This window comes from Nipponia nippon, unplaced genomic scaffold (assembly GCF_047370975.1).
Source record: "Nipponia nippon isolate SJK-2023a ecotype South Korea unplaced genomic scaffold, ASM4737097v1 scaffold_20, whole genome shotgun sequence".
Classification (NCBI taxonomy): Eukaryota; Metazoa; Chordata; class Aves; order Pelecaniformes; family Threskiornithidae; genus Nipponia; species Nipponia nippon.
In genome coordinates, this window is record NW_028262337.1 from 1,267,836 (window position 1) to 1,293,001 (window position 25,166).

Below are 25,166 nucleotides of genomic sequence, written 5' to 3' on the forward strand. Positions count from 1 at the left end.
CTTCCCGGGACGCGTGTCCGCGCTTCCGCTGCCTGTGCACTTTCTGCTTGTGTTTCAGTTTGACCAGGAGGTCCTTGCTCAGCCATGCTGGTCTCCTGCCTTCCTTGCCCAGTTCCTTGCACGTGGAAATCGAGAGTTCTGGTGCTTTAAGGAAAAATAGCTTTAAATAGCTGCCAGCTCTTTTCTGCGCCTTTATCCCAGAGGGCAGTTTCCCAGCGGGTCCCGTCCACCAGTTCCTTCAACCACTGAAAGTTTGCTTTCCTAAGCTTTAGGGTCTTGACCTAGGGTCTTTTCGCTCGCCTGTGTCTCTCCAGATCACGAACAGAGAGAAAGACAGTTCTGCTCTCGCTTTTCTCCCTTCCCAAGCTCCGCCTAAGGGAGACTGCCTTGGTGCAGCACCAGGCTCGGAGGCACTAGCGGGACGATGAGAGCACGATGGCTTATTTCCCCGGCCAATTCAATCCACAGTCCTTTTTCCATTCCTGTGCTGTCTCCGCTGGAACAGTGATACAAAGATGGCTCAGGACTCTGCCGGAGGTGACAGGATATCCGTAATCATGTTGAGGGCCAGGGAAAGGGATGGGCATGTCCACGCGCATCAAGAGCTCTCTACCGCAGAGTTTACTGACCCTATTGAGCAACAGAACTAGTCCAGCACACCATTTTGTCCCCCTGAGATGTTGTAGAATTGCTTCAACGTGTAGAGTTTTATACCTGACTTTGCTGCTCAAGTTTTCTGCCAGCCTATTGGGTTGGCGTGGCAGGGCTTTGGTAGCAGGGGGATTACAGGAGTGGCTTCTGTGAGAGGCTGCTAGAAGCTTCCCCTGTGTCCGACGGAGCCAATGCCAGCCGGCTCCAAGACGGACCCGCCACTGGCAAAGGCCCAGTCCCCCAGCACCGCTCGACGGGAGGAGGTCGAGAAATCGGAAGTGAAGTTGAGCCTGGGAAGAAGCAAGGGGTCGGGGGAAGGTGTTTTAAGATTTGGCTTTATTTCTCATTACCCTGCTCTGATTTTAATGGCAATGAATTAAACCGATTTCCCCGAGTCGAGTCTGGTTTTGCTCATGACGGTAACTGGTGAGTGATCTCCCTCTCCTTATCTCGACCCACGAGCCTTTCGGTCTCTTTTCTCTCCCTTGTCCAGCTGAGGAGGGGGAGTGATGGAGCGGATGGATGTGGGCACCTGGCATCCAGCCAAGGTCAACCCACCACAGCCAGGTGTTTAATACCAGCGCCACACAAATCGTTATGCAAAGAGCAATGCAGGGACCTAAAAGTACGTAACAGGACAGCTCAGGAAGACTGCCTTTAAAGCCAAACAGTAAAGGAGAACTCACAGTGCATTCAGCACTGCCTTGGCATGAAAGCAAGGGTCCCGTGTTCTTCACAGCTTCTCACGACACCCTGCCAAGGAGTCATTCGCAGCCGCCTTTTCCTGAGGAACGGGAGCAAGACAGCCCGTAAAAGAGCGCAAGACAGAGACGTTAATAAAGCACCGTGCGATTCCAGCTCCGTTGTGCTAGTCGCCCAGCGCTTCTGTAATATGACGGTGTACATGTGTGTGTGACCCGTTATTGCTCATTTGTCTGTTCTTCAGTTAGCTTAATGCAGGTCAGTTCCTGCAACGCGTTACCGTTTTCTTGGACTAGCGTGACTGAGAACCACAAGACACATGCTGGGCATTAGGGCCTACCGTCATGTTATTGCAAGTACAAACAGTGAAAATCATCTCTTGACCAAGTTCAAAATGAAGTTACACATTAATGAACAAGACAGAAGCAATTCTTAACAGGCTTTGCTAAAGTGCCTACTGCTATTAGCCACCTGCAATGGCATCTGGCAGTACCTCTTCAGGGATACTGAAGTGCGGGGTTTCTTTTGTTAATTAAGCGGTTAGAGGGCAGTGCAGCTCCTGCAGATTACTGGCAAGATGGGAAAGCTGATGACCTTTTTACCTGGGGCCATGAACCCCAGCAGCTCTTAGCCCTCTTTCGCTGGAGTTACCAGGTAAGAAACTTCATTGTAAACATTAGAAGACTCTTTTCTTTCTTACCCAGAAAGGTGCAAAAGCACAAAGTCCCTTTTGAGTTTCAAAGCCGCTCATTTGCACTTGCCCAGATTACCCACTAGATACGCTTGGCAGCACCAGACTGGTCCAGAGATTTGCCTGACTTCTCCTGATGGGATTTGAATGAGTGACTTTGCGCTGTGGATCAGCTGTGTGGCTGACTGCCTGGGCCCTGCTTAAACAGGGGTGCTAACAGGGTGCCTTCTGTTGTCATCTCCCTGCAGATCACCTTGGTGGATGCTCCTCAGGGCTCGCAGCGCACCGTCTCCAGGCTCCGTGGCACCCCCTTCTCCAGCCCGCCTCGCACACGCCTCCAGGAGAGAAGAGCCCCAGTGCTGGCTGAGGACTATCAACCCCTCCTTTGCCTGCAAAGCGCACATCTGGGGAGATGAAAGCAGGCTGCGGGGAGGCCGCACAGGCCCAGAAGCTCCTCCAGTGATTTGACTTTCTCCCTGCTCAGAGCTTTGGCCTTGCTTTGGTTTTTTCCCAGAGCTACAGGCACCGTCCTGCAAGGCTGTCTGCCGACCCCCACCCTCCCAGAATGAAAAGATCTCCATCCGTGGGCAGAGCACTGGAGAGCAGGACAGGGAGGCAGGCACCGGAAAGAGCACTGCCAGGTTGGTTGCCGGCCTCCAAGAGTCTCCACAGCTCAGCCTTCACCACGTAAATGTCTCTCCAGGTGCATTCACTGGTGCCATAGGCAGTTCGGGTCCTGCCCGTGTCTTTTGCGTGCTCCTTCCCATGGCTAACCTCAAGACCTGGGGGCACCTGGGGCACAGAGCACCCAACGAGAGTCACAAGGCCCTCGCTTTCTCTCCGGGGCAGCGGCAGCTCGTGGCTCTCGGTCGCTGCTGCATGGGAGAGGACAGAGATGACGGAGCCAGGCCATCCGTGGCTGCCCGCTTTCCCCCACTCTCCCAGGAAGAGACCTCCCTCACAGACGGGCTCTGGGCAGAGCGGCAGAGAGCAGGAGGAAGGGCTAGCATGAAAAAGAGAGGAGGGACAAGGGCCTGCCGATGCTGTCTGTCGTTGCAGGCCCAGGGCCTCCCGAGGCTCGAGAAGCACCTGTTGCAGGCTGTGGGGACACCAAGCCCTGCATTTGATCAAGCGCTCTCCCAAAGTGCACCAAAGAAGCGTTCAGGAGGATGGCACGGCCGCATCCCCCACCATGTCCCGCTGGGCCACGCTGTGATCGGGAGAGAGCAGGACGCGGCCTAGCGGGGAACAGGCAGGTCCCTCTCAGGGCACCGCCCTGGCTGGGTCCTGTCCAGGCATGGCAGGACCTTGAGAGACATGAAATGTCTGGGTGCCACTGACGGCCGCGGGTGGGGAGACCACCCTGTAGCCGCGCCGAATGGCAGCAGCCGCGGTGGGGCTTGTGCCGGCCCCGAGAGCCCCCAGGGAAAGGGCTGGCCAGGCCCTGGGTGCAGCGGCTGTGGGTGGGGAGGAGGGATGGTTCTGGCATGGCTGCCGCCTGCCCATCCGGCTGGCGAGCCCCACCTGAGGAGCTGGGCGAGGCGGCCATCTTCTTTCCTGTCCCAAGGCGGCACTGCCAGCGGTTGCCGCCCACGAGCCCCCAGACCAAGCTGAGCTTTGACAGGGAAAAGGCTCCACCTTCTTCCCAAAGCCTGCTCTGATGGCTCACGGCAGGCAGAGACGCCGGGTCTGTTTGGTGCTGTGTCCCCCCATCGCCCTGCAGACTCTGAGCGGGGGAGGCTGGGCCCCATCCAGCCCCAGCCCGGCCCAAGGGGCGTCAGGAACTGCAGAAAAAACCCTTGTGGAGAAGTGACCGCGTCCTGTGGGGTCTCCACGGGCTGTGTGCGCTGCAGCCACCTTCGGCAAATGGACGCCCAGGGCTTGGGGCTGGAGGCAGCCATCGCCTTTCATTCCCCTCCGGGTAGGACAAGATCTCTGAGAGCGAGCCAAGTGCCGCCTGTGACCCCCGCAGGAGGAAGCAGGGGAGCCCAGAGGGCTGGCCAGCAGTGCTGGGGTGTGGGGAGAGCCCGTGGGACTTTGTCCTGCAGCCTCCAAGGGAGGCACGAGGTGTTATCGAGTGGACCCTCTGGCCGCCTGTGCCTGGAGACAGCTGCGGCCAGAGCGACCTGACGGGGCTCTGGGAAGACGTGGCCGAGGCCTCGGTGGCTGGCGTGAAACACCGATGCTGGCCACAAGACAAGCGGTGGGGAGACGGAGCGGACAGTGGCACTGCAGTAACGCCGGACGTGTGCGCAAGCACCGCAGGCGAGGACGGCCCGTTTTCATCTCCCCGCGTGATGGACAGTGACATCAGCGAGGGATGGGTTCTGATATCGCCGAGGGATGGAATACGACGTCTCCAGGCGATGCACTATGATGTCCTCGAGCGATGGATTGTGACCACGCGTCCCTCGCTGCTTATATCTGGGCGGCGAGTCTCACGCAGCTGGCTCGTGCCCGCACTCCAGCTGAGCGAGTACGTGAGGTTGGAGTGTTGAGCGAGGCTGTTGCTGGTGCTGAGGTCGTGCTCGGGGAGTTCTTCACTGCAACTCTCAGTGCCCGACCCCAGAGCCATTGAAGGATTTTGCCCGGCCCTGCCTGGTTCAGGCAGCCGGGGCACCCAGGAGGTGCGCTCGCAGCAGCAGAGGTGAGCTGTGCAGGGAAACCTCACCCTGGGGAGCTGGGAGGGTTTCCTTCTTGAGGGGCCTGGGCACTTCTTCCACCCCTCCCTGGACCAGCGAATGACCGGGGCCTCTCCTCCTTTTCTAGCGTCAGAGGGAGCGGCTCGACACCCCCAGCTCCCCCAGCCCACCGCAGCACGTGGAGAGCATGGCCACGGAGCTGGAGAACCGCTGTCCAATATGCCTGGACAGCTGGGAGGAGGCCAGCTACGTGATGCCATGCCTCCACCAGTTCTGTTACCCTTGCATCCTGCGGTGGGCTGAGAGCAAGCCCGAGTGCCCCCTCTGCAAAAGGAGGGTGAGCTCCATCTTGCACTCGGTGCGGGAGGACGACGACTTTGAGGAGCACGTCATCCCACCACCTGCGGCACCATCCGTCGTCGGCCACCTGAGAGGAGGAGCTCCCGCACAGCCAGCCGCCCACAGCCTCCGTCAGCCTGCAGCGGCCCGGCCCCCAGGCGCGGGGCCGCTGCCCATGGCTCCAGTGGGCGGCTTCTATGCCTGCGTCTGGGCGTCCATCTTCCGCCTCTACCCCGCTGTCCTCCGCCCCGTGCTGCCCTGGCTGCATCAGGAGCTGGGGCAGCTCTTTGAGGATGCCCAGGAAGCAGCAGCAGCGCAGAGCCTCCTCATATCCAGCCTGCACTACTTTGGCCTGGATGGGGAGGCTCTGATCCAGCTGCTGCGGGCCTCCCTGGGCAGGCGCACGAGGAGCTTTGTCCACCAGCTCATTGACACCGTCGTGCGCCAGTGCAGCGGGGAGGCCCGACGTCGGATGGGCCTCGAGGACGCCCGTGCTGCCGCGGGGCGGGAGGGCAGCCGCGAGGCTGCTGCCGGCCCCGCTGCCTCCCGAGGGGGGTCTCCTGCCCCCAGCCCAGCCCTTCGGGGGGGTCCCGGCAGCCCCCCCAGTGCCCCCGTTCCCACCCACGGGGAGCGAGAGGTGCCGCGGGAGGACCCAGAGGAGGCTGTGCCCGGGCCCTCCACTCCCAGCCGGGGCAGCCAACGCTCCCCTGGGGGCGCCCGGCGAGCCCCCAAGAGGAGGGCCGGCCGCCCTGAGGACCCCTCCCAGCCCCGCAAGAAGCCACCCCACCATCGGTGACACTGGGAGGCTGCCTCAGGGGCTGGCCAAACCACGGCCGAGCCCGCAGCTGGGGCTCAGGCCGGTCCCCAAGAGATCCCGGACCCCTACACCGAATTATGAAGAAATAAAAGAAAATAAAGGCATGAAAACTGCAGGAAGAGTCTCAGTATTACTAACTGTGCAGGTGGCGTTGCTACCCGACCCGTGCTGCTTTCTCCCCCTTTCCTGGTGCTTCGCCCACCGTTTCCTCATGGGTCCACTCAGCCCTCCTACCTCCTCCACCCCGAAGCCTTGCAAGCTGGGAACGGAGCCTGCAGTCCGGTACTAGCACCGGCAGTGCCATGTTCCTGGGCTACGGGACTCAAGGGACGGGGTGCACCCACTGTGGGTCCTGTTACTCCGCAGGGCAGAGGAACGGGGGCAGGAGACGGGACGAGGCTCAGGCCCTCTCTGCTTCGGTTCCCCTGCCAAAGGGTGGCAATAGCTTGCACCAGCCGTTGCCTCAGAGGTGCTCTGGTTTAAGCGGAGCTCTTGTTCTGCGGGAACACCCCCGCCCTGGTGTGATCCGAGGCTGTTACAAGTGCTTCAGGGAGGTCTGTGTGGAGCCCCGGCGTGGATGCCCTCTGCAGCGCACAGAGAGCCAGCGTTGTGGTTCAGGGACAGAGCAAGGGATTCCTAACGCCTGTCAGCCCATAGAAATTAGATGACCATTAAAGGTCATCTTGTCCAACCCCCCTGCAATGAGCAGGGGCATCTTCAACTACATCAGGTTGCTCAGAGAAAGAAAAAAAACAGAGCTGGTGTGAGGGGAGAGGCATTGTTCGACCTACAAGAGCTGAGGCAACCAACGTCACACTTGTCCAAACAAAGAACCCAAATTCAGTGCCCCAGGCCGTCTTTCACTACTCCTAAAATCAAAGTGGGAGGCTCTCTCTATTACCCTTCCCATCCCTTACCGAATTCAGCTCCAGCTGTGCCCTAGCTTTCCTGACCCCATCCCTACACTCCCAGGCAGCGTCCCTGTGTTCTTCCCGGGACGCGTGTCCGCGCTTCCGCTGCCTGTGCACTTTCTGCTTGTGTTTCAGTTTGACCAGGAGGTCCTTGCTCAGCCATGCTGGTCTCCTGCCTTCCTTGCCCAGTTCCTTGCACGTGGAAATCGAGAGTTCTGGTGCTTTAAGGAAAAATAGCTTTAAATAGCTGCCAGCTCTTTTCTGCGCCTTTATCCCAGAGGGCAGTTTCCCAGCGGGTCCCGTCCACCAGTTCCTTCAACCACTGAAAGTTTGCTTTCCTAAGCTTTAGGGTCTTGACCTAGGGTCTTTTCGCTCGCCTGTGTCTCTCCAGATCACGAACAGAGAGAAAGACAGTTCTGCTCTCGCTTTTCTCCCTTCCCAAGCTCCGCCTAAGGGAGACTGCCTTGGTGCAGCACCAGGCTCGGAGGCACTAGCGGGACGATGAGAGCACGATGGCTTATTTCCCCGGCCAATTCAATCCACAGTCCTTTTTCCATTCCTGTGCTGTCTCCGCTGGAACAGTGATACAAAGATGGCTCAGGACTCTGCCGGAGGTGACAGGATATCCGTAATCATGTTGAGGGCCAGGGAAAGGGATGGGCATGTCCACGCGCATCAAGAGCTCTCTACCGCAGAGTTTACTGACCCTATTGAGCAACAGAACTAGTCCAGCACACCATTTTGTCCCCCTGAGATGTTGTAGAATTGCTTCAACGTGTAGAGTTTTATACCTGACTTTGCTGCTCAAGTTTTCTGCCAGCCTATTGGGTTGGCGTGGCAGGGCTTTGGTAGCAGGGGGATTACAGGAGTGGCTTCTGTGAGAGGCTGCTAGAAGCTTCCCCTGTGTCCGACGGAGCCAATGCCAGCCGGCTCCAAGACGGACCCGCCACTGGCAAAGGCCCAGTCCCCCAGCACCGCTCGACGGGAGGAGGTCGAGAAATCGGAAGTGAAGTTGAGCCTGGGAAGAAGCAAGGGGTCGGGGGAAGGTGTTTTAAGATTTGGCTTTATTTCTCATTACCCTGCTCTGATTTTAATGGCAATGAATTAAACCGATTTCCCCGAGTCGAGTCTGGTTTTGCTCATGACGGTAACTGGTGAGTGATCTCCCTCTCCTTATCTCGACCCACGAGCCTTTCGGTCTCTTTTCTCTCCCTTGTCCAGCTGAGGAGGGGGAGTGATGGAGCGGATGGATGTGGGCACCTGGCATCCAGCCAAGGTCAACCCACCACAGCCAGGTGTTTAATACCAGCGCCACACAAATCGTTATGCAAAGAGCAATGCAGGGACCTAAAAGTACGTAACAGGACAGCTCAGGAAGACTGCCTTTAAAGCCAAACAGTAAAGGAGAACTCACAGTGCATTCAGCACTGCCTTGGCATGAAAGCAAGGGTCCCGTGTTCTTCACAGCTTCTCACGACACCCTGCCAAGGAGTCATTCGCAGCCGCCTTTTCCTGAGGAACGGGAGCAAGACAGCCCGTAAAAGAGCGCAAGACAGAGACGTTAATAAAGCACCGTGCGATTCCAGCTCCGTTGTGCTAGTCGCCCAGCGCTTCTGTAATATGACGGTGTACATGTGTGTGTGACCCGTTATTGCTCATTTGTCTGTTCTTCAGTTAGCTTAATGCAGGTCAGTTCCTGCAACGCGTTACCGTTTTCTTGGACTAGCGTGACTGAGAACCACAAGACACATGCTGGGCATTAGGGCCTACCGTCATGTTATTGCAAGTACAAACAGTGAAAATCATCTCTTGACCAAGTTCAAAATGAAGTTACACATTAATGAACAAGACAGAAGCAATTCTTAACAGGCTTTGCTAAAGTGCCTACTGCTATTAGCCACCTGCAATGGCATCTGGCAGTACCTCTTCAGGGATACTGAAGTGCGGGGTTTCTTTTGTTAATTAAGCGGTTAGAGGGCAGTGCAGCTCCTGCAGATTATTGGCAAGATGGGAAAGCTGATGACCTTTTACCTGGGGCCATGAACCCCAGCAGCTCTTAGCCCTCTTTCGCTGGAGTTACCAGGTAAGAAACTTCATTGTAAACATTAGAAGACTCTTTTCTTTCTTACCCAGAAAGGTGCAAAAGCACAAAGTCCCTTTTGAGTTTCAAAGCCGCTCATTTGCACTTGCCCAGATTACCCACTAGATACGCTTGGCAGCACCAGACTGGTCCAGAGATTTGCCTGACTTCTCCTGATGGGATTTGAATGAGTGACTTTGCGCTGTGGATCAGCTGTGTGGCTGACTGCCTGGGCCCTGCTTAAACAGGGGTGCTAACAGGGTGCCTTCTGTTGTCATCTCCCTGCAGATCACCTTGGTGGATGCTCCTCAGGGCTCGCAGCGCACCGTCTCCAGGCTCCGTGGCACCCCCTTCTCCAGCCCGCCTCGCACACGCCTCCAGGAGAGAAGAGCCCCAGTGCTGGCTGAGGACTATCAACCCCTCCTTTGCCTGCAAAGCGCACATCTGGGGAGATGAAAGCAGGCTGCGGGGAGGCCGCACAGGCCCAGAAGCTCCTCCAGTGATTTGACTTTCTCCCTGCTCAGAGCTTTGGCCTTGCTTTGGTTTTTTCCCAGAGCTACAGGCACCGTCCTGCAAGGCTGTCTGCCGACCCCCACCCTCCCAGAATGAAAAGATCTCCATCCGTGGGCAGAGCACTGGAGAGCAGGACAGGGAGGCAGGCACCGGAAAGAGCACTGCCAGGTTGGTTGCCGGCCTCCAAGAGTCTCCACAGCTCAGCCTTCACCACGTAAATGTCTCTCCAGGTGCATTCACTGGTGCCATAGGCAGTTCGGGTCCTGCCCGTGTCTTTTGCGTGCTCCTTCCCATGGCTAACCTCAAGACCTGGGGGCACCTGGGGCACAGAGCACCCAACGAGAGTCACAAGGCCCTCGCTTTCTCTCCGGGGCAGCGGCAGCTCGTGGCTCTCGGTCGCTGCTGCATGGGAGAGGACAGAGATGACGGAGCCAGGCCATCCGTGGCTGCCCGCTTTCCCCCACTCTCCCAGGAAGAGACCTCCCTCACAGACGGGCTCTGGGCAGAGCGGCAGAGAGCAGGAGGAAGGGCTAGCATGAAAAAGAGAGGAGGGACAAGGGCCTGCCGATGCTGTCTGTCGTTGCAGGCCCAGGGCCTCCCGAGGCTCGAGAAGCACCTGTTGCAGGCTGTGGGGACACCAAGCCCTGCATTTGATCAAGCGCTCTCCCAAAGTGCACCAAAGAAGCGTTCAGGAGGATGGCACGGCCGCATCCCCCACCATGTCCCGCTGGGCCACGCTGTGATCGGGAGAGAGCAGGACGCGGCCTAGCGGGGAACAGGCGGGTCCCTCTCAGGGCACCGCCCTGGCTGGGTCCTGTCCAGGCATGGCAGGACCTTGAGAGACATGAAATGTCTGGGTGCCACTGACGGCCGCGGGTGGGGAGACCACCCTGTAGCCGCGCCGAATGGCAGCAGCCGCGGTGGGGCTTGTGCCGGCCCCGAGAGCCCCCAGGGAAAGGGCTGGCCAGGCCCTGGGTGCAGCGGCTGTGGGTGGGGAGGAGGGATGGTTCTGGCATGGCTGCCGCCTGCCCATCCGGCTGGCGAGCCCCACCTGAGGAGCTGGGCGAGGCGGCCATCTTCTTTCCTGTCCCAAGGCGGCACTGCCAGCGGTTGCCGCCCACGAGCCCCCAGACCAAGCTGAGCTTTGACAGGGAAAAGGCTCCACCTTCTTCCCAAAGCCTGCTCTGATGGCTCACGGCAGGCAGAGACGCCGGGTCTGTTTGGTGCTGTGTCCCCCCATCGCCCTGCAGACTCTGAGCGGGGGAGGCTGGGCCCCATCCAGCCCCAGCCCGGCCCAAGGGGCGTCAGGAACTGCAGAAAAAACCCTTGTGGAGAAGTGACCGCGTCCTGTGGGGTCTCCACGGGCTGTGTGCGCTGCAGCCACCTTCGGCAAATGGACGCCCAGGGCTTGGGGCTGGAGGCAGCCATCGCCTTTCATTCCCCTCCGGGTAGGACAAGATCTCTGAGAGCGAGCCAAGTGCCGCCTGTGACCCCCGCAGGAGGAAGCAGGGGAGCCCAGAGGGCTGGCCAGCAGTGCTGGGGTGTGGGGAGAGCCCGTGGGACTTTGTCCTGCAGCCTCCAAGGGAGGCACGAGGTGTTATCGAGTGGACCCTCTGGCCGCCTGTGCCTGGAGACAGCTGCGGCCAGAGCGACCTGACGGGGCTCTGGGAAGACGTGGCCGAGGCCTCGGTGGCTGGCGTGAAACACCGATGCTGGCCACAAGACAAGCGGTGGGGAGACGGAGCGGACAGTGGCACTGCAGTAACGCCGGACGTGTGCGCAAGCACCGCAGGCGAGGACGGCCCGTTTTCATCTCCCCGCGTGATGGACAGTGACATCAGCGAGGGATGGGTTCTGATATCGCCGAGGGATGGAATACGACGTCTCCAGGCGATGCACTATGATGTCCTCGAGCGATGGATTGTGACCACGCGTCCCTCGCTGCTTATATCTGGGCGGCGAGTCTCACGCAGCTGGCTCGTGCCCGCACTCCAGCTGAGCGAGTACGTGAGGTTGGAGTGTTGAGCGAGGCTGTTGCTGGTGCTGAGGTCGTGCTCGGGGAGTTCTTCACTGCAACTCTCAGTGCCCGACCCCAGAGCCATTGAAGGATTTTGCCCGGCCCTGCCTGGTTCAGGCAGCCGGGGCACCCAGGAGGTGCGCTCGCAGCAGCAGAGGTGAGCTGTGCAGGGAAACCTCACCCTGGGGAGCTGGGAGGGTTTCCTTCTTGAGGGGCCTGGGCACTTCTTCCACCCCTCCCTGGACCAGCGAATGACCGGGGCCTCTCCTCCTTTTCTAGCGTCAGAGGGAGCGGCTCGACACCCCCAGCTCCCCCCAGCCCACCGCAGCACGTGGAGAGCATGGCCACGGAGCTGGAGAACCGCTGTCCAATATGCCTGGACAGCTGGGAGGAGGCCAGCTACGTGATGCCATGCCTCCACCAGTTCTGTTACCCTTGCATCCTGCGGTGGGCTGAGAGCAAGCCCGAGTGCCCCCTCTGCAAAAGGAGGGTGAGCTCCATCTTGCACTCGGTGCGGGAGGACGACGACTTTGAGGAGCACGTCATCCCACCACCTGCGGCACCATCCGTCGTCGGCCACCTGAGAGGAGGAGCTCCCGCACAGCCAGCCGCCCACAGCCTCCGTCAGCCTTCAGCGGCCCGGCCCCCAGGCGCGGGGCCGCTGCCCATGGCTCCAGTGGGCGGCTTCTATGCCTGCGTCTGGGCGTCCATCTTCCGCCTCTACCCCGCTGTCCTCCGCCCCGTGCTGCCCTGGCTGCATCAGGAGCTGGGGCAGCTCTTTGAGGATGCCCAGGAAGCAGCAGCAGCGCAGAGCCTCCTCATATCCAGCCTGCACTACTTTGGCCTGGATGGGGAGGCTCTGATCCAGCTGCTGCGGGCCTCCCTGGGCAGGCGCACGAGGAGCTTTGTCCACCAGCTCATTGACACCGTCGTGCGCCAGTGCAGCGGGGAGGCCCGACGTCGGATGGGCCTCGAGGACGCCCGTGCTGCCGCGGGGCGGGAGGGCAGCCGCGAGGCTGCTGCCGGCCCCGCTGCCTCCCGAGGGGGGTCTCCTGCCCCCAGCCCAGCCCTTCGGGGGGGTCCCGGCAGCCCCCCCAGTGCCCCCGTTCCCACCCACGGGGAGCGAGAGGTGCCGCGGGAGGACCCAGAGGAGGCTGTGCCCGGGCCCTCCACTCCCAGCCGGGGCAGCCAACGCTCCCCTGGGGGCGCCCGGCGAGCCCCCAAGAGGAGGGCCGGCCGCCCTGAGGACCCCTCCCAGCCCCGCAAGAAGCCACCCCACCATCGGTGACACTGGGAGGCTGCCTCAGGGGCTGGCCAAACCACGGCCGAGCCCGCAGCTGGGGCTCAGGCCGGTCCCCAAGAGATCCCGGACCCCTACACCGAATTATGAAGAAATAAAAGAAAATAAAGGCATGAAAACTGCAGGAAGAGTCTCAGTATTACTAACTGTGCAGGTGGCGTTGCTACCCGACCCGTGCTGCTTTCTCCCCCTTTCCTGGTGCTTCGCCCACCGTTTCCTCATGGGTCCACTCAGCCCTCCTACCTCCTCCACCCCGAAGCCTTGCAAGCTGGGAACGGAGCCTGCAGTCCGGTACTAGCACCGGCAGTGCCATGTTCCTGGGCTACGGGACTCAAGGGACGGGGTGCACCCACTGTGGGTCCTGTTACTCCGCAGGGCAGAGGAACGGGGGCAGGAGACGGGACGAGGCTCAGGCCCTCTCTGCTTCGGTTCCCCTGCCAAAGGGTGGCAATAGCTTGCACCAGCCGTTGCCTCAGAGGTGCTCTGGTTTAAGCGGAGCTCTTGTTCTGCGGGAACACCCCCGCCCTGGTGTGATCCGAGGCTGTTACAAGTGCTTCAGGGAGGTCTGTGTGGAGCCCCGGCGTGGATGCCCTCTGCAGCGCACAGAGAGCCAGCGTTGTGGTTCAGGGACAGAGCAAGGGATTCCTAACGCCTGTCAGCCCATAGAAATTAGATGACCATTAAAGGTCATCTTGTCCAACCCCCCTGCAATGAGCAGGGGCATCTTCAACTACATCAGGTTGCTCAGAGAAAGAAAAAAAGCAGAGCTGGTGTGAGGGGAGAGGCATTGTTCAACCTACAAGAGCTGAGGCAACCAACGTCACACTTGTCCAAACAAAGAACCCAAATTCAGTGCCCCAGGCCGTCTTTCACTACTCCTAAAATCAAAGTGGGAGGCTCTCTCTATTACCCTTCCCATCCCTTACCGAATTCAGCTCCAGCTGTGCCCTAGCTTTCCTGACCCCATCCCTACACTCCCAGGCAGCGTCCCTGTGTTCTTCCCGGGACGCGTGTCCGCGCTTCCGCTGCCTGTGCACTTTCTGCTTGTGTTTCAGTTTGACCAGGAGGTCCTTGCTCAGCCATGCTGGTCTCCTGCCTTCCTTGCCCAGTTCCTTGCACGTGGAAATCGAGAGTTCTGGTGCTTTAAGGAAAAATAGCTTTAAATAGCTGCCAGCTCTTTTCTGCGCCTTTATCCCAGAGGGCAGTTTCCCAGCGGGTCCCGTCCACCAGTTCCTTCAACCACTGAAAGTTTGCTTTCCTAAGCTTTAGGGTCTTGACCTAGGGTCTTTTCGCTCGCCTGTGTCTCTCCAGATCACGAACAGAGAGAAAGACAGTTCTGCTCTCGCTTTTCTCCCTTCCCAAGCTCCGCCTAAGGGAGACTGCCTTGGTGCAGCACCAGGCTCGGAGGCACTAGCGGGACGATGAGAGCACGATGGCTTATTTCCCCGGCCAATTCAATCCACAGTCCTTTTTCCATTCCTGTGCTGTCTCCGCTGGAACAGTGATACAAAGATGGCTCAGGACTCTGCCGGAGGTGACAGGATATCCGTAATCATGTTGAGGGCCAGGGAAAGGGATGGGCATGTCCACGCGCATCAAGAGCTCTCTACCGCAGAGTTTACTGACCCTATTGAGCAACAGAACTAGTCCAGCACACCATTTTGTCCCCCTGAGATGTTGTAGAATTGCTTCAACGTGTAGAGTTTTATACCTGACTTTGCTGCTCAAGTTTTCTGCCAGCCTATTGGGTTGGCGTGGCAGGGCTTTGGTAGCAGGGGGATTACAGGAGTGGCTTCTGTGAGAGGCTGCTAGAAGCTTCCCCTGTGTCCGACGGAGCCAATGCCAGCCGGCTCCAAGACGGACCCGCCACTGGCAAAGGCCCAGTCCCCCAGCACCGCTCGACGGGAGGAGGTCGAGAAATCGGAAGTGAAGTTGAGCCTGGGAAGAAGCAAGGGGTCGGGGGAAGGTGTTTTAAGATTTGGCTTTATTTCTCATTACCCTGCTCTGATTTTAATGGCAATGAATTAAACCGATTTCCCCGAGTCGAGTCTGGTTTTGCTCATGACGGTAACTGGTGAGTGATCTCCCTCTCCTTATCTCGACCCACGAGCCTTTCGGTCTCTTTTCTCTCCCTTGTCCAGCTGAGGAGGGGGAGTGATGGAGCGGATGGATGTGGGCACCTGGCATCCAGCCAAGGTCAACCCACCACAGCCAGGTGTTTAATACCAGCGCCACACAAATCGTTATGCAAAGAGCAATGCAGGGACCTAAAAGTACGTAACAGGACAGCTCAGGAAGACTGCCTTTAAAGCCAAACAGTAAAGGAGAACTCACAGTGCATTCAGCACTGCCTTGGCATGAAAGCAAGGGTCCCGTGTTCTTCACAGCTTCTCACGACACCCTGCCAAGGAGTCATTCGCAGCCGCCTTTTCCTGAGGAACGGGAGCAAGACAGCCCGTAAAAGAGCGCAAGACAGAGACGTTAATAAAGCACCGTGCGATTCCAGCTCCGTTGTGCTAGTCGCCCAGCGCTTCTGTAATATGACGGTGTACATGTGTGTGTGACCCGTTATTGCTCATTTGTCTGTTCTTCAGTTAGCTTAATGCAGGTCAGTTCCTGCAACGCGTTACCGTTTTCTTGGACTAGCGTGACTGAGAACCACAAGACACATGCTGGGCATTAGGGCCTACCGTCATGCTATTGCAAGTACAAACAGTGAAAATCATCTCTTGACCAAGTTCAAAATGAAGTTACACATTAATGAACAAGACAGAAGCAATTCTTAACAGGCTTTGCTAAAGTGCCTACTGCTATTAGCCACCTGCAATGGCATCTGGCAGTACCTCTTCAGGGATACTGAAGTGCGGGGTTTCTTTTGTTAATTAAGCGGTTAGAGGGCAGTGCAGCTCCTGCAGATTACTGGCAAGATGGGAAAGCTGATGACCTTTTTACCTGGGGCCATGAACCCCAGCAGCTCTTAGCCCTCTTTCGCTGGAGTTACCAGGTAAGAAACTTCATTGTAAACATTAGAAGACTCTTTTCTTTCTTACCCAGAAAGGTGCAAAAGCACAAAGTCCCTTTTGAGTTTCAAAGCCGCTCATTTGCACTTGCCCAGATTACCCACTAGATACGCTTGGCAGCACCAGACTGGTCCAGAGATTTGCCTGACTTCTCCTGATGGGATTTGAATGAGTGACTTTGCGCTGTGGATCAGCTGTGTGGCTGACTGCCTGGGCCCTGCTTAAACAGGGGTGCTAACAGGGTGCCTTCTGTTGTCATCTCCCTGCAGATCACCTTGGTGGATGCTCCTCAGGGCTCGCAGCGCACCGTCTCCAGGCTCCGTGGCACCCCCTTCTCCAGCCCGCCTCGCACACGCCTCCAGGAGAGAAGAGCCCCAGTGCTGGCTGAGGACTATCAACCCCTCCTTTGCCTGCAAAGCGCACATCTGGGGAGATGAAAGCAGGCTGCGGGGAGGCCGCACAGGCCCAGAAGCTCCTCCAGTGATTTGACTTTCTCCCTGCTCAGAGCTTTGGCCTTGCTTTGGTTTTTTCCCAGAGCTACAGGCACCGTCCTGCAAGGCTGTCTGCCGACCCCCACCCTCCCAGAATGAAAAGATCTCCATCCGTGGGCAGAGCACTGGAGAGCAGGACAGGGAGGCAGGCACCGGAAAGAGCACTGCCAGGTTGGTTGCCGGCCTCCAAGAGTCTCCACAGCTCAGCCTTCACCACGTAAATGTCTCTCCAGGTGCATTCACTGGTGCCATAGGCAGTTCGGGTCCTGCCCGTGTCTTTTGCGTGCTCCTTCCCATGGCTAACCTCAAGACCTGGGGGCACCTGAGGCACAGAGCACCCAACGAGAGTCACAAGGCCCTCGCTTTCTCTCCGGGGCAGCGGCAGCTCGTGGCTCTCGGTCGCTGCTGCATGGGAGAGGACAGAGATGACGGAGCCAGGCCATCCGTGGCTGCCCGCTTTCCCCCACTCTCCCAGGAAGAGACCTCCCTCACAGACGGGCTCTGGGCAGAGCGGCAGAGAGCAGGAGGAAGGGCTAGCATGAAAAAGAGAGGAGGGACAAGGGCCTGCTGATGCTGTCTGTCGTTGCAGGCCCAGGGCCTCCCGAGGCTCGAGAAGCACCTGTTGCAGGCTGTGGGGACACCAAGCCCTGCATTTGATCAAGCGCTCTCCCAAAGTGCACCAAAGAAGCGTTCAGGAGGATGGCACGGCCGCATCCCCCACCATGTCCCGCTGGGCCACGCTGTGATCGGGAGAGAGCAGGACGCGGCCTAGCGGGGAACAGGCGGGTCCCTCTCAGGGCACCGCCCTGGCTGGGTCCTGTCCAGGCATGGCAGGACCTTGAGAGACATGAAATGTCTGGGTGCCACTGACGGCCGCGGGTGGGGAGACCACCCTGTAGCCGCGCCGAATGGCAGCAGCCGCGGTGGGGCTTGTGCCGGCCCCGAGAGCCCCCAGGGAAAGGGCTGGCCAGGCCCTGGGTGCAGCGGCTGTGGGTGGGGAGGAGGGATGGTTCTGGCATGGCTGCCGCCTGCCCATCCGGCTGGCGAGCCCCACCTGAGGAGCTGGGCGAGGCGGCCATCTTCTTTCCTGTCCCAAGGCGGCACTGCCAGCGGTTGCCGCCCACGAGCCCCCAGACCAAGCTGAGCTTTGACAGGGAAAAGGCTCCACCTTCTTCCCAAAGCCTGCTCTGATGGCTCACGGCAGGCAGAGACGCCGGGTCTGTTTGGTGCTGTGTCCCCCCATCGCCCTGCAGACTCTGAGCGGGGGAGGCTGGGCCCCATCCAGCCCCAGCCCGGCCCAAGGGGCGTCAGGAACTGCAGAAAAAACCCTTGTGGAGAAGTGACCGCGTCCTGTGGGGTCTCCACGGGCTGTGTGCGCTGCAGCCACCTTCGGCAAATGGACGCCCAGGGCTTGGGGCTGGAGGCAGCCATCGCCTTTCATTCCCCTCCGGGTAGGACAAGATCTCTGAGAGCGAGCCAAGTGCCGCCTGTGACCCCCGCAGGAGGAAGCAGGGGAGCCCAGAGGGCTGGCCAGCAGTGCTGGGGTGTGGGGAGAGCCCGTGGGACTTTGTCCTGCAGCCTCCAAGGGAGGCACGAGGTGTTATCGAGTGGACCCTCTGGCCGCCTGTGCCTGGAGACAGCTGCGGCCAGAGCGACCTGACGGGGCTCTGGGAAGACGTGGCCGAGGCCTCGGTGGCTGGCGTGAAACACCGATGCTGGCCACAAGACAAGCGGTGGGGAGACGGAGCGGACAGTGGCACTGCAGTAACGCCGGACGTGTGCGCAAGCACCGCAGGCGAGGACGGCCCGTTTTCATCTCCCCGCGTGATGGACAGTGACATCAGCGAGGGATGGGTTCTGATATCGCCGAGGGATGGAATACGACGTCTCCAGGCGATGCACTATGATGTCCTCGAGCGATGGATTGTGACCACGCGTCCCTCGCTGCTTATATCTGGGCGGCGAGTCTCACGCAGCTGGCTCGTGCCCGCACTCCAGCTGAGCGAGTACGTGAGGTTGGAGTGTTGAGCGAGGCTGTTGCTGGTGCTGAGGTCGTGCTCGGGGAGTTCTTCACTGCAACTCTCAGTGCCCGACCCCAGAGCCATTGAAGGATTTTGCCCGGCCCTGCCTGGTTCAGGCAGCCGGGGCACCCAGGAGGTGCGCTCGCAGCAGCAGAGGTGAGCTGTGCAGGGAAACCTCACCCTGGGGAGCTGGGAGGGTTTCCTTCTTGAGGGGCCTGGGCACTTCTTCCACCCCTCCCTGGACCAGCGAATGACCGGGGCCTCTCCTCCTTTTCTAGCGTCAGAGGGAGCGGCTCGACACCCCCAGCTCCCCCAGCCCACCGCAGCACGTGGAGAGCATGGCCACGGAGCTGGAGAACCGCTGTCCAATATGCCTGGACAGCTGGGAGGAGGCCAGCTACGTGATGCCATGCCTCCACCAGTTCTGTTACCCTTGCATCCTGCGGTGGGCTGAGAGCAAGCCCGAGTGCCCCCTCTGCAAAAGGAGGGTGAGCTCCATCTTGCACTCGGTGCGGGAGGACGACGACTTTGAGGAGCACGTCATCCCACCACCTGCGGCACCATCCGTCGTCGGCCACCTGAGAGGAGGAGCTCCCGCACAGCCAGCCGCCCACAGCCTCCGTCAGCCTGCAGCGGCCCGGCCCCCAGGCGCGGGGCCGCTGCCCATGGCTCCAGTGGGCGGCTTCTATGCCTGCGTCTGGGCGTCCATCTTCCGCCTCTACCCCGCTGTCCTCCGCCCCGTGCTGCCCTGGCTGCATCAGGAGCTGGGGCAGCTCTTTGAGGATGCCCAGGAAGCAGCAGCAGCGCAGAGCCTCCTCATATCCAGCCTGCACTACTTTGGCCTGGATGGGGAGGCTCTGATCCAGCTGCTGCGGGCCTCCCTGGGCAGGCGCACGAGGAGCTTTGTCCACCAGCTCATTGACACCGTCGTGCGCCAGTGCAGCGGGGAGGCCCGACGTCGGATGGGCCTCGAGGACGCCCGTGCTGCCGCGGGGCGGGAGGGCAGCCGCGAGGCTGCTGCCGGCCCCGCTGCCTCCCGAGGGGGGTCTCCTGCCCCCAGCCCAGCCCTTCGGGGGGGTCCCGGCAGCCCCCCCAGTGCCCCCGTTCCCACCCACGGGGAGCGAGAGGTGCCGCGGGAGGACCCAGAGGAGGCTGTGCCCGGGCCCTCCACTCCCAGCCGGGGCAGCCAACGCTCCCCTGGGGGCGCCCGGCGAGCCCCCAAGAGGAGGGCCGGCCGCCCTGAGGACCCCTCCCAGCCCCGCAAGAAGCCACCCCACCATCGGTGACACTGGGAGGCTGCCTCAGGGGCTGGCCAAACCACGGCCGAGCCCGCAGCTGGGGCTCAGGCCGGTCCCCAAGAGATCCCGGACCCCTACACCGAATTATGAAGAAATAAAAGAAAATAAAGGCATGAAAACTGCAGGAAGAGTCTCAGTATTACTAACTGTGCAGGTGGCGTTGCTACCCGACCCGTGCTGCTTTCTCCCCTTTCCTGGTGCTTCGCCCACCGTTTCCTCATGGGTCCACTCAGCCCTCCTACCTCCTCCACCCCGAAGCCTTGCAAGCTGGGAACGGAGCCTGCAGTCCGGTACTAGCACCGGCAGTGCCATGTTCCTGGGCTACGGGACTCAAGGGACGGGGTGCACCCACTGTGGGTCCTGTTACTCCGCAGGGCAGAGGAACGGGGGCAGGAGACGGGACGAGGCTCAGGCCCTCTCTGCTTCGGTTCCCCTGCCAAAGGGTGGCAATAGCTTGCACCAGCCGTTGCCTCAGAGGTGCTCTGGTTTAAGCGGAGCTCTTGTTCTGCGGGAACACCCCCGCCCTGGTGTGATCCGAGGCTGTTACAAGTGCTTCAGGGAGGTCTGTGTGGAGCCCCGGCGTGGATGCCCTCTGCAGCGCACAGAGAGCCAGCGTTGTGGTTCAGGGACAGAGCAAGGGATTCCTAACGCCTGTCAGCCCATAGAAATTAGATGACCATTAAAGGTCATCTTGTCCAACCCCCCTGCAATGAGCAGGGGCATCTTCAACTACATCAGGTTGCTCAGAGAAAGAAAAAAAACAGAGCTGGTGTGAGGGGAGAGGCATTGTTCGACCTACAAGAGCTGAGGCAACCAACGTCACACTTGTCCAAACAAAGAACCCAAATTCAGTGCCCCAGGCCGTCTTTCACTACTCCTAAAATCAAAGTGGGAGGCTCTCTCTATTACCCTTCCCATCCCTTACCGAATTCAGCTCCAGCTGTGCCCTAGCTTTCCTGACCCCATCCCTACACTCCCAGGCAGCGTCCCTGTGTTCTTCCCGGGACGCGTGTCCGCGCTTCCGCTGCCTGTGCACTTTCTGCTTGTGCACTTTCCTGGTGCTTCGCCCACCGTTTCCTCATGGGTCCACTCAGCCCTCCTACCTCCTCCACCCCGAAGCCTTGCAAGCTGGGAACGGAGCCTGCAGTCCGGTACTAGCACCGGCAGTGCCATGTTCCTGGGCTACGGGACTCTGCATTGCCCCTGCTGTTCAGAGCAGTTTGAGACAAGGAACAGCACCTGCTATAGAGTTTCCTAGGTTTCACTGCAAATCAATTGTGAGGACAGTCCCAAAACTCCCCTCAAAGCAAGAATGGAGCAGCAAATCTGTGTGCAGAGGTGTGCAGGGTCTGGTATTTCCAGCACAGTGCCAAACAGTTACCTGAGTGTATGAGTTTTGGAGGCGTGATGGCTCCAAGTCTTTCCGATTTCCTTGTTTCCACTCATGTTCTATCACTGACCTTTGTTTCAGATCTACTAAGGTTTTTCCTGTTGGCTGCTGCCTGGGGGATGTTAATTGATACTTGGGAGCTTGTATTTTATGACAGGCCATTCATTTGCTATTGAGTGCTGAAGGCACCTTCTGTAGCGGCTGGAGAAAGTTCTTTAAGCTCTTCCGAAATAAATGGTCATTTCATAGTTGGTGCATCCACAGGAGATGAGACTTAGTGATCCATGTAATCCCTGATTTTGTCTTGCCACGTTTCTAGGAGCTCAGTGGAAGCAGATGGCTCTGTGGGCCATGAAAAGTGTAGATCCCCTTGAAAGATCAGGGCCCAAAGAGCATGCACATCCAGACGGCCCAAGTACCAAGCTAGCCTCAATCTCCCGGGTTTTTAGTTACAACTTCAGAACTACTTTCAGTCTAAGCTAAATTGGGAATTTGGGCTATATCAGTATCACAAGGATGGAGGATTTTATCATCATTATCACTACTTTAATATGCTGTACTGGGTTTGCGTGGCAAGGTTTTGGTAGCAGAGGGCCTACAGGGGTGGTTTCTATCAGAAGCTGCTAGAAGCTGCCCCTATGTCCAATAGACCCAGTGCCAGCCAGCTCCAAGATGGACCCATCACTGCCCAAAGATGAGCCTATCAGCAATGGTGGTAGCATCTCTGGGACAACATATTTAAGAAGGGGGGGAGGGGGCGGGGAACTGCCGCCCAACAGCAGCCAGACAGAGGAGTGAGAATATGTGAGAGGAGACCTCTGCAGACACCAAGGGCAGTGAAGGGGGTGAGGAGGTGCTCCAGGCGCCGGAGCAGAGCTTACCCTGCAGCCTGTGGTGAAGACCATGGTGAGGCAGGCTGTTCCCCTGCAGCCCATGGAGGTCCACGATGGAGCAGATATCCACCTGCAGCCCATGGAGGACCCCACGCCAGAGCAGGTGGATGCCCGAAGGAGGCTGTGACCCCATGGGAAGCCCGCGCTGGAGCAGGCTCCTGGCAGGACCTGTGGACCCATGGAGAGAGGAGCCCACGCTGGAGCAGGTTTGCTGGCAGGACTTGTGACCCTGTGGGGGACCCATGCTGGAGCAGTCTGCTCCTGAAGGACTGCACCCCATGGAAGGGACCCACACTGGAGCAGTTCGTGAAGAACTGCAGCCCATGGGAAGGACTCACGTTGGAGCAGTTCGTGGAGGACTGTCTCCTGTGGGAGGGACCCCACGCTGGAGCAGGGGCAGAGTGTGAGGAGTCCTGCCCTGAGGAAGAAGGAGCAGCAGAGACGTGTGATGAACTGACTGCAACCCCCATTCCTCATTCCCCTGCACCACTCGGGGGTAGGAGGTAGAGAAATCGGGAATGAAATTAAGCCCAGGAAGTCGGGAGGGGTGGGGGGAAGGTGGTTTTAGATTTCTTTTGTTTCTCATTACCCTACTCTGATTTCATCGGCAATAAATTAAATTATTTTCCCCATATGCTTGTGACAGTAACTGGTGAGTGATCTCCCTGTCCTTATCTGAACCCACAAGCCTTTCATTGTATTTTCTCTCCCTTGTCCAGCTGAGGAGAAGTGCTAGAGAACAGCGTGGTGGGCACCTCGCATCCAGCCACGGTCAACCCACCCCACATGGCAAAAGCATCTCTGGGCTTTGATGTAGAAACATCTCGAGTCAGTGAGAGTGTCAAGTGACAATTTGTATTCACCAAGCAAGAAGGTTCTCATTTAGGGCTCTGAATCAAATTTTAATAGAGCAGAGAAGTTTAAGAATCTAGTGTAGTAGTTATGGCTGCATATAGGAAAGTAACTTACTCTTAAGAGAGGTCTTCAAATCAGTCATCCATCAATGAATCTTTTTCATGTAAATCCATGAGGAAAAGTGACTAACACCCTTCTTCCCATTACCTTTTCCTCTTAGAGCATCTCATGACATGTTAAAACCCTCTCCTATTTCCAGGGGTCACAATAATCTAGCAGGTGTTGTTTGCTAGTGTCATTGGGGAAAAAGTAACTGGACTGGTCTCCATAGTACCCTCACAATACAGCAACAGAGGATGTAATATTAATTTATAGGTAAAGTAAAATTAGCACCGCTTTATGCTATTACACTGGATGGTAGGAACAGCTAGGGGGTCAGAAAGTGTGGAGGACCTTGTCCAGCTGTTCCTGCTGTGGAGTCAACAGTTTCACACTGACAGAGGTATAGCTCAACCACCCTATTGGGTTTGCCAGTTCACACACACAACCTATCTAAAAAACAGGTACTGTTATTCACATGTCTTTGCAGGGTGTACAATGGTACTATAAGTCTAAATTACCTTTGAGGGGCTAGTTAGTTACCCATGGCTTGCTATGCATTCAATAGCTGTGTTAGGTCTTGTCATCCTTTCAATACGAAACCAACACAGATGAAATACTGCTCCACAGCAATAAGCAAAATTCCCACTTAGAAGCTGACAAGGGTCCTTTTTTCTTTCTAAACTCTGGCATGCAGTTGCACTTTTAGAGCTAGACATACCAAAGCTGATCAATCTTCCACCACCACAGTCACCTGAACACCTGCCTTTGAGAAACCTTCATCTGATACACTTCTGTCTAAAAAGTGAGACTTGCTACACTGCATGGGTCTGAAGGATGCAAAAGTCAAACATACTACAGACTGAGGAGCTAACTGGTAGCAGCAGCAGCAAAGGGCTAAGCACTTGCCGTTAAAGCATTATATCATGTTTGCAGGTCAGTGTAACAGGCTGCTCAGAACAAAAATCCCACGCTACACAAAGATCACGTAAGACTTTGCAAAGCAAAGGCTTTCATTCCCACCCATAGGCAGAATACCTGCCATACCACTGTCCCAGCTGTACTATGGCTCAACAAGCCCTGAGTGCCTTGCTGGCCTGTTTTAAGATGCTTTGAGCCATTATTCTCACTGAGAGTAAAACCAAAAAGACACATTTATGATTACTTTGTCCAACATTTAACTGTTTCCCAGTATATCACCAAAAACCAGATTTCAGATCCACTCCTGAGCCCTGGGAATACATGGATGCGTAGTATGCACAAAATGTATTTTAACAGCTTCACCATAAATTACTTTCACTCTTAGAAGGAACAGCTGAAAGCAGAGTCAGTACAGTCTACTAGTTACATGCTAAGGGAACAGCAGGGCAGTATTTCTTTTTGTTTAGAAACAGCCCAAGTAGAGACACGAAAGTATCCAAAAGCATTAACTATACTAAAAATGTAAGAAAGTGCAGTCAGGTGCACTCCAATTTCAAACCTGGCTGAAAATTTCTTCAGTGATCTTGCACAAGTTGATACGATAACTGCTAATCCTTCAGTACTGACAAAGCAGTAGGGCGCTTCTGGAAATTCATGATGAAACCAAAGGAATCACAGTAAGAACAGCTTCAGAAGTGTTCGGGTTTTTAGTATTTTCTCTTCAAGACATCTGAAAATCCTCTAAACTCTTTAAGTGATTACTGTGTGCAACACTACTCTGTTGCAATCACTTTTTTAAAGCTGAGTCTGAAAGCTAGCTGAGCAGCCCAGTAACACACCATGCAGGGTACAAATGCATCATCAATTCGTAATTCATGCCTACCCACAAGCGACTTACTTCTCTATCATACTACCTACCATTTGTTGTTTACAACAGCTTTCCACACCAAACTGCCCAGAACATTCCAAGCAACTTCTGCCTCAACTACAGCAGACCTCCAGTCCCTTTGTGCCTTGGCAGTATGGGTGCTCTGGACTTGGGAGTTTCTTTTTGCCAAAGAAGCGATGGCCCACTGAACAACCAATACTTCTGCAGGCCTTTCAGTGCCACGCAGCAGTGAAAAATGGCTAAGAGTGGGAATCCCTCTTTAACTATTCCCTCCCAGAACAGCGCATAAAGCCGTTATTCAAGTTACTATCTTTGAGATAAATCCTGACTCTCCATGCTAGGGCAGAATGAAACTCAGGAGGCAAGGAGGGCAAGTCCATAGTGCCAATATTCCATTTATCTTGCAGATGTGTTCTTTGAGTAACACATACAAGCCTCTTTTTAAGTTCAGTGCAGAGATAATGGTCCGCTTCAAGGCAGAGGTGCTATCAAATGAAAAGTTAATTAAAGGACTGTTTTTAATGAATCGTTTCAATGCATACCATCAAGAAACTGTGTGTAAATGTAAGTATTTTCAGGAATCCTGCATTTCACTGAAGTAAAAAAAATGTATAAAAGGTGACAGA

At 57.3% G+C, this 25,166-nt stretch overlaps 3 protein-coding genes across 3 annotated transcripts; all 3 read left to right on the forward strand.

Annotated features, from left to right (window-relative positions):
* Positions 1 to 4,873: 4,873 nt before the first annotated feature.
* On the forward strand, positions 4,874 to 5,897 carry LOC148055558 (E3 ubiquitin-protein ligase Topors-like). Its single transcript, XM_087759915.1, has one exon. It carries the CDS (start codon positions 4,874 to 4,876, stop codon positions 5,819 to 5,821), a length of 948 nt encoding a protein of 315 aa, XP_087616041.1. The 3' UTR covers positions 5,822 to 5,897.
* Positions 5,898 to 11,703: 5,806 nt separating this feature from the next.
* On the forward strand, positions 11,704 to 12,727 carry LOC148055559 (E3 ubiquitin-protein ligase Topors-like). The gene has a single exon (XM_087759913.1). The coding sequence runs from the start codon at positions 11,704 to 11,706 to the stop codon at positions 12,649 to 12,651; it is 948 nt and encodes a 315-aa protein (XP_087616039.1). The 3' UTR covers positions 12,652 to 12,727.
* A 5,806-nt stretch (positions 12,728 to 18,533) lies between these two features.
* LOC148055560 (E3 ubiquitin-protein ligase Topors-like) lies at positions 18,534 to 19,557 on the forward strand. Its single transcript, XM_087759914.1, has one exon. The coding sequence runs from the start codon at positions 18,534 to 18,536 to the stop codon at positions 19,479 to 19,481; it is 948 nt and encodes a 315-aa protein (XP_087616040.1). The 3' UTR covers positions 19,482 to 19,557.
* Positions 19,558 to 25,166: the final 5,609 nt, after the last annotated feature.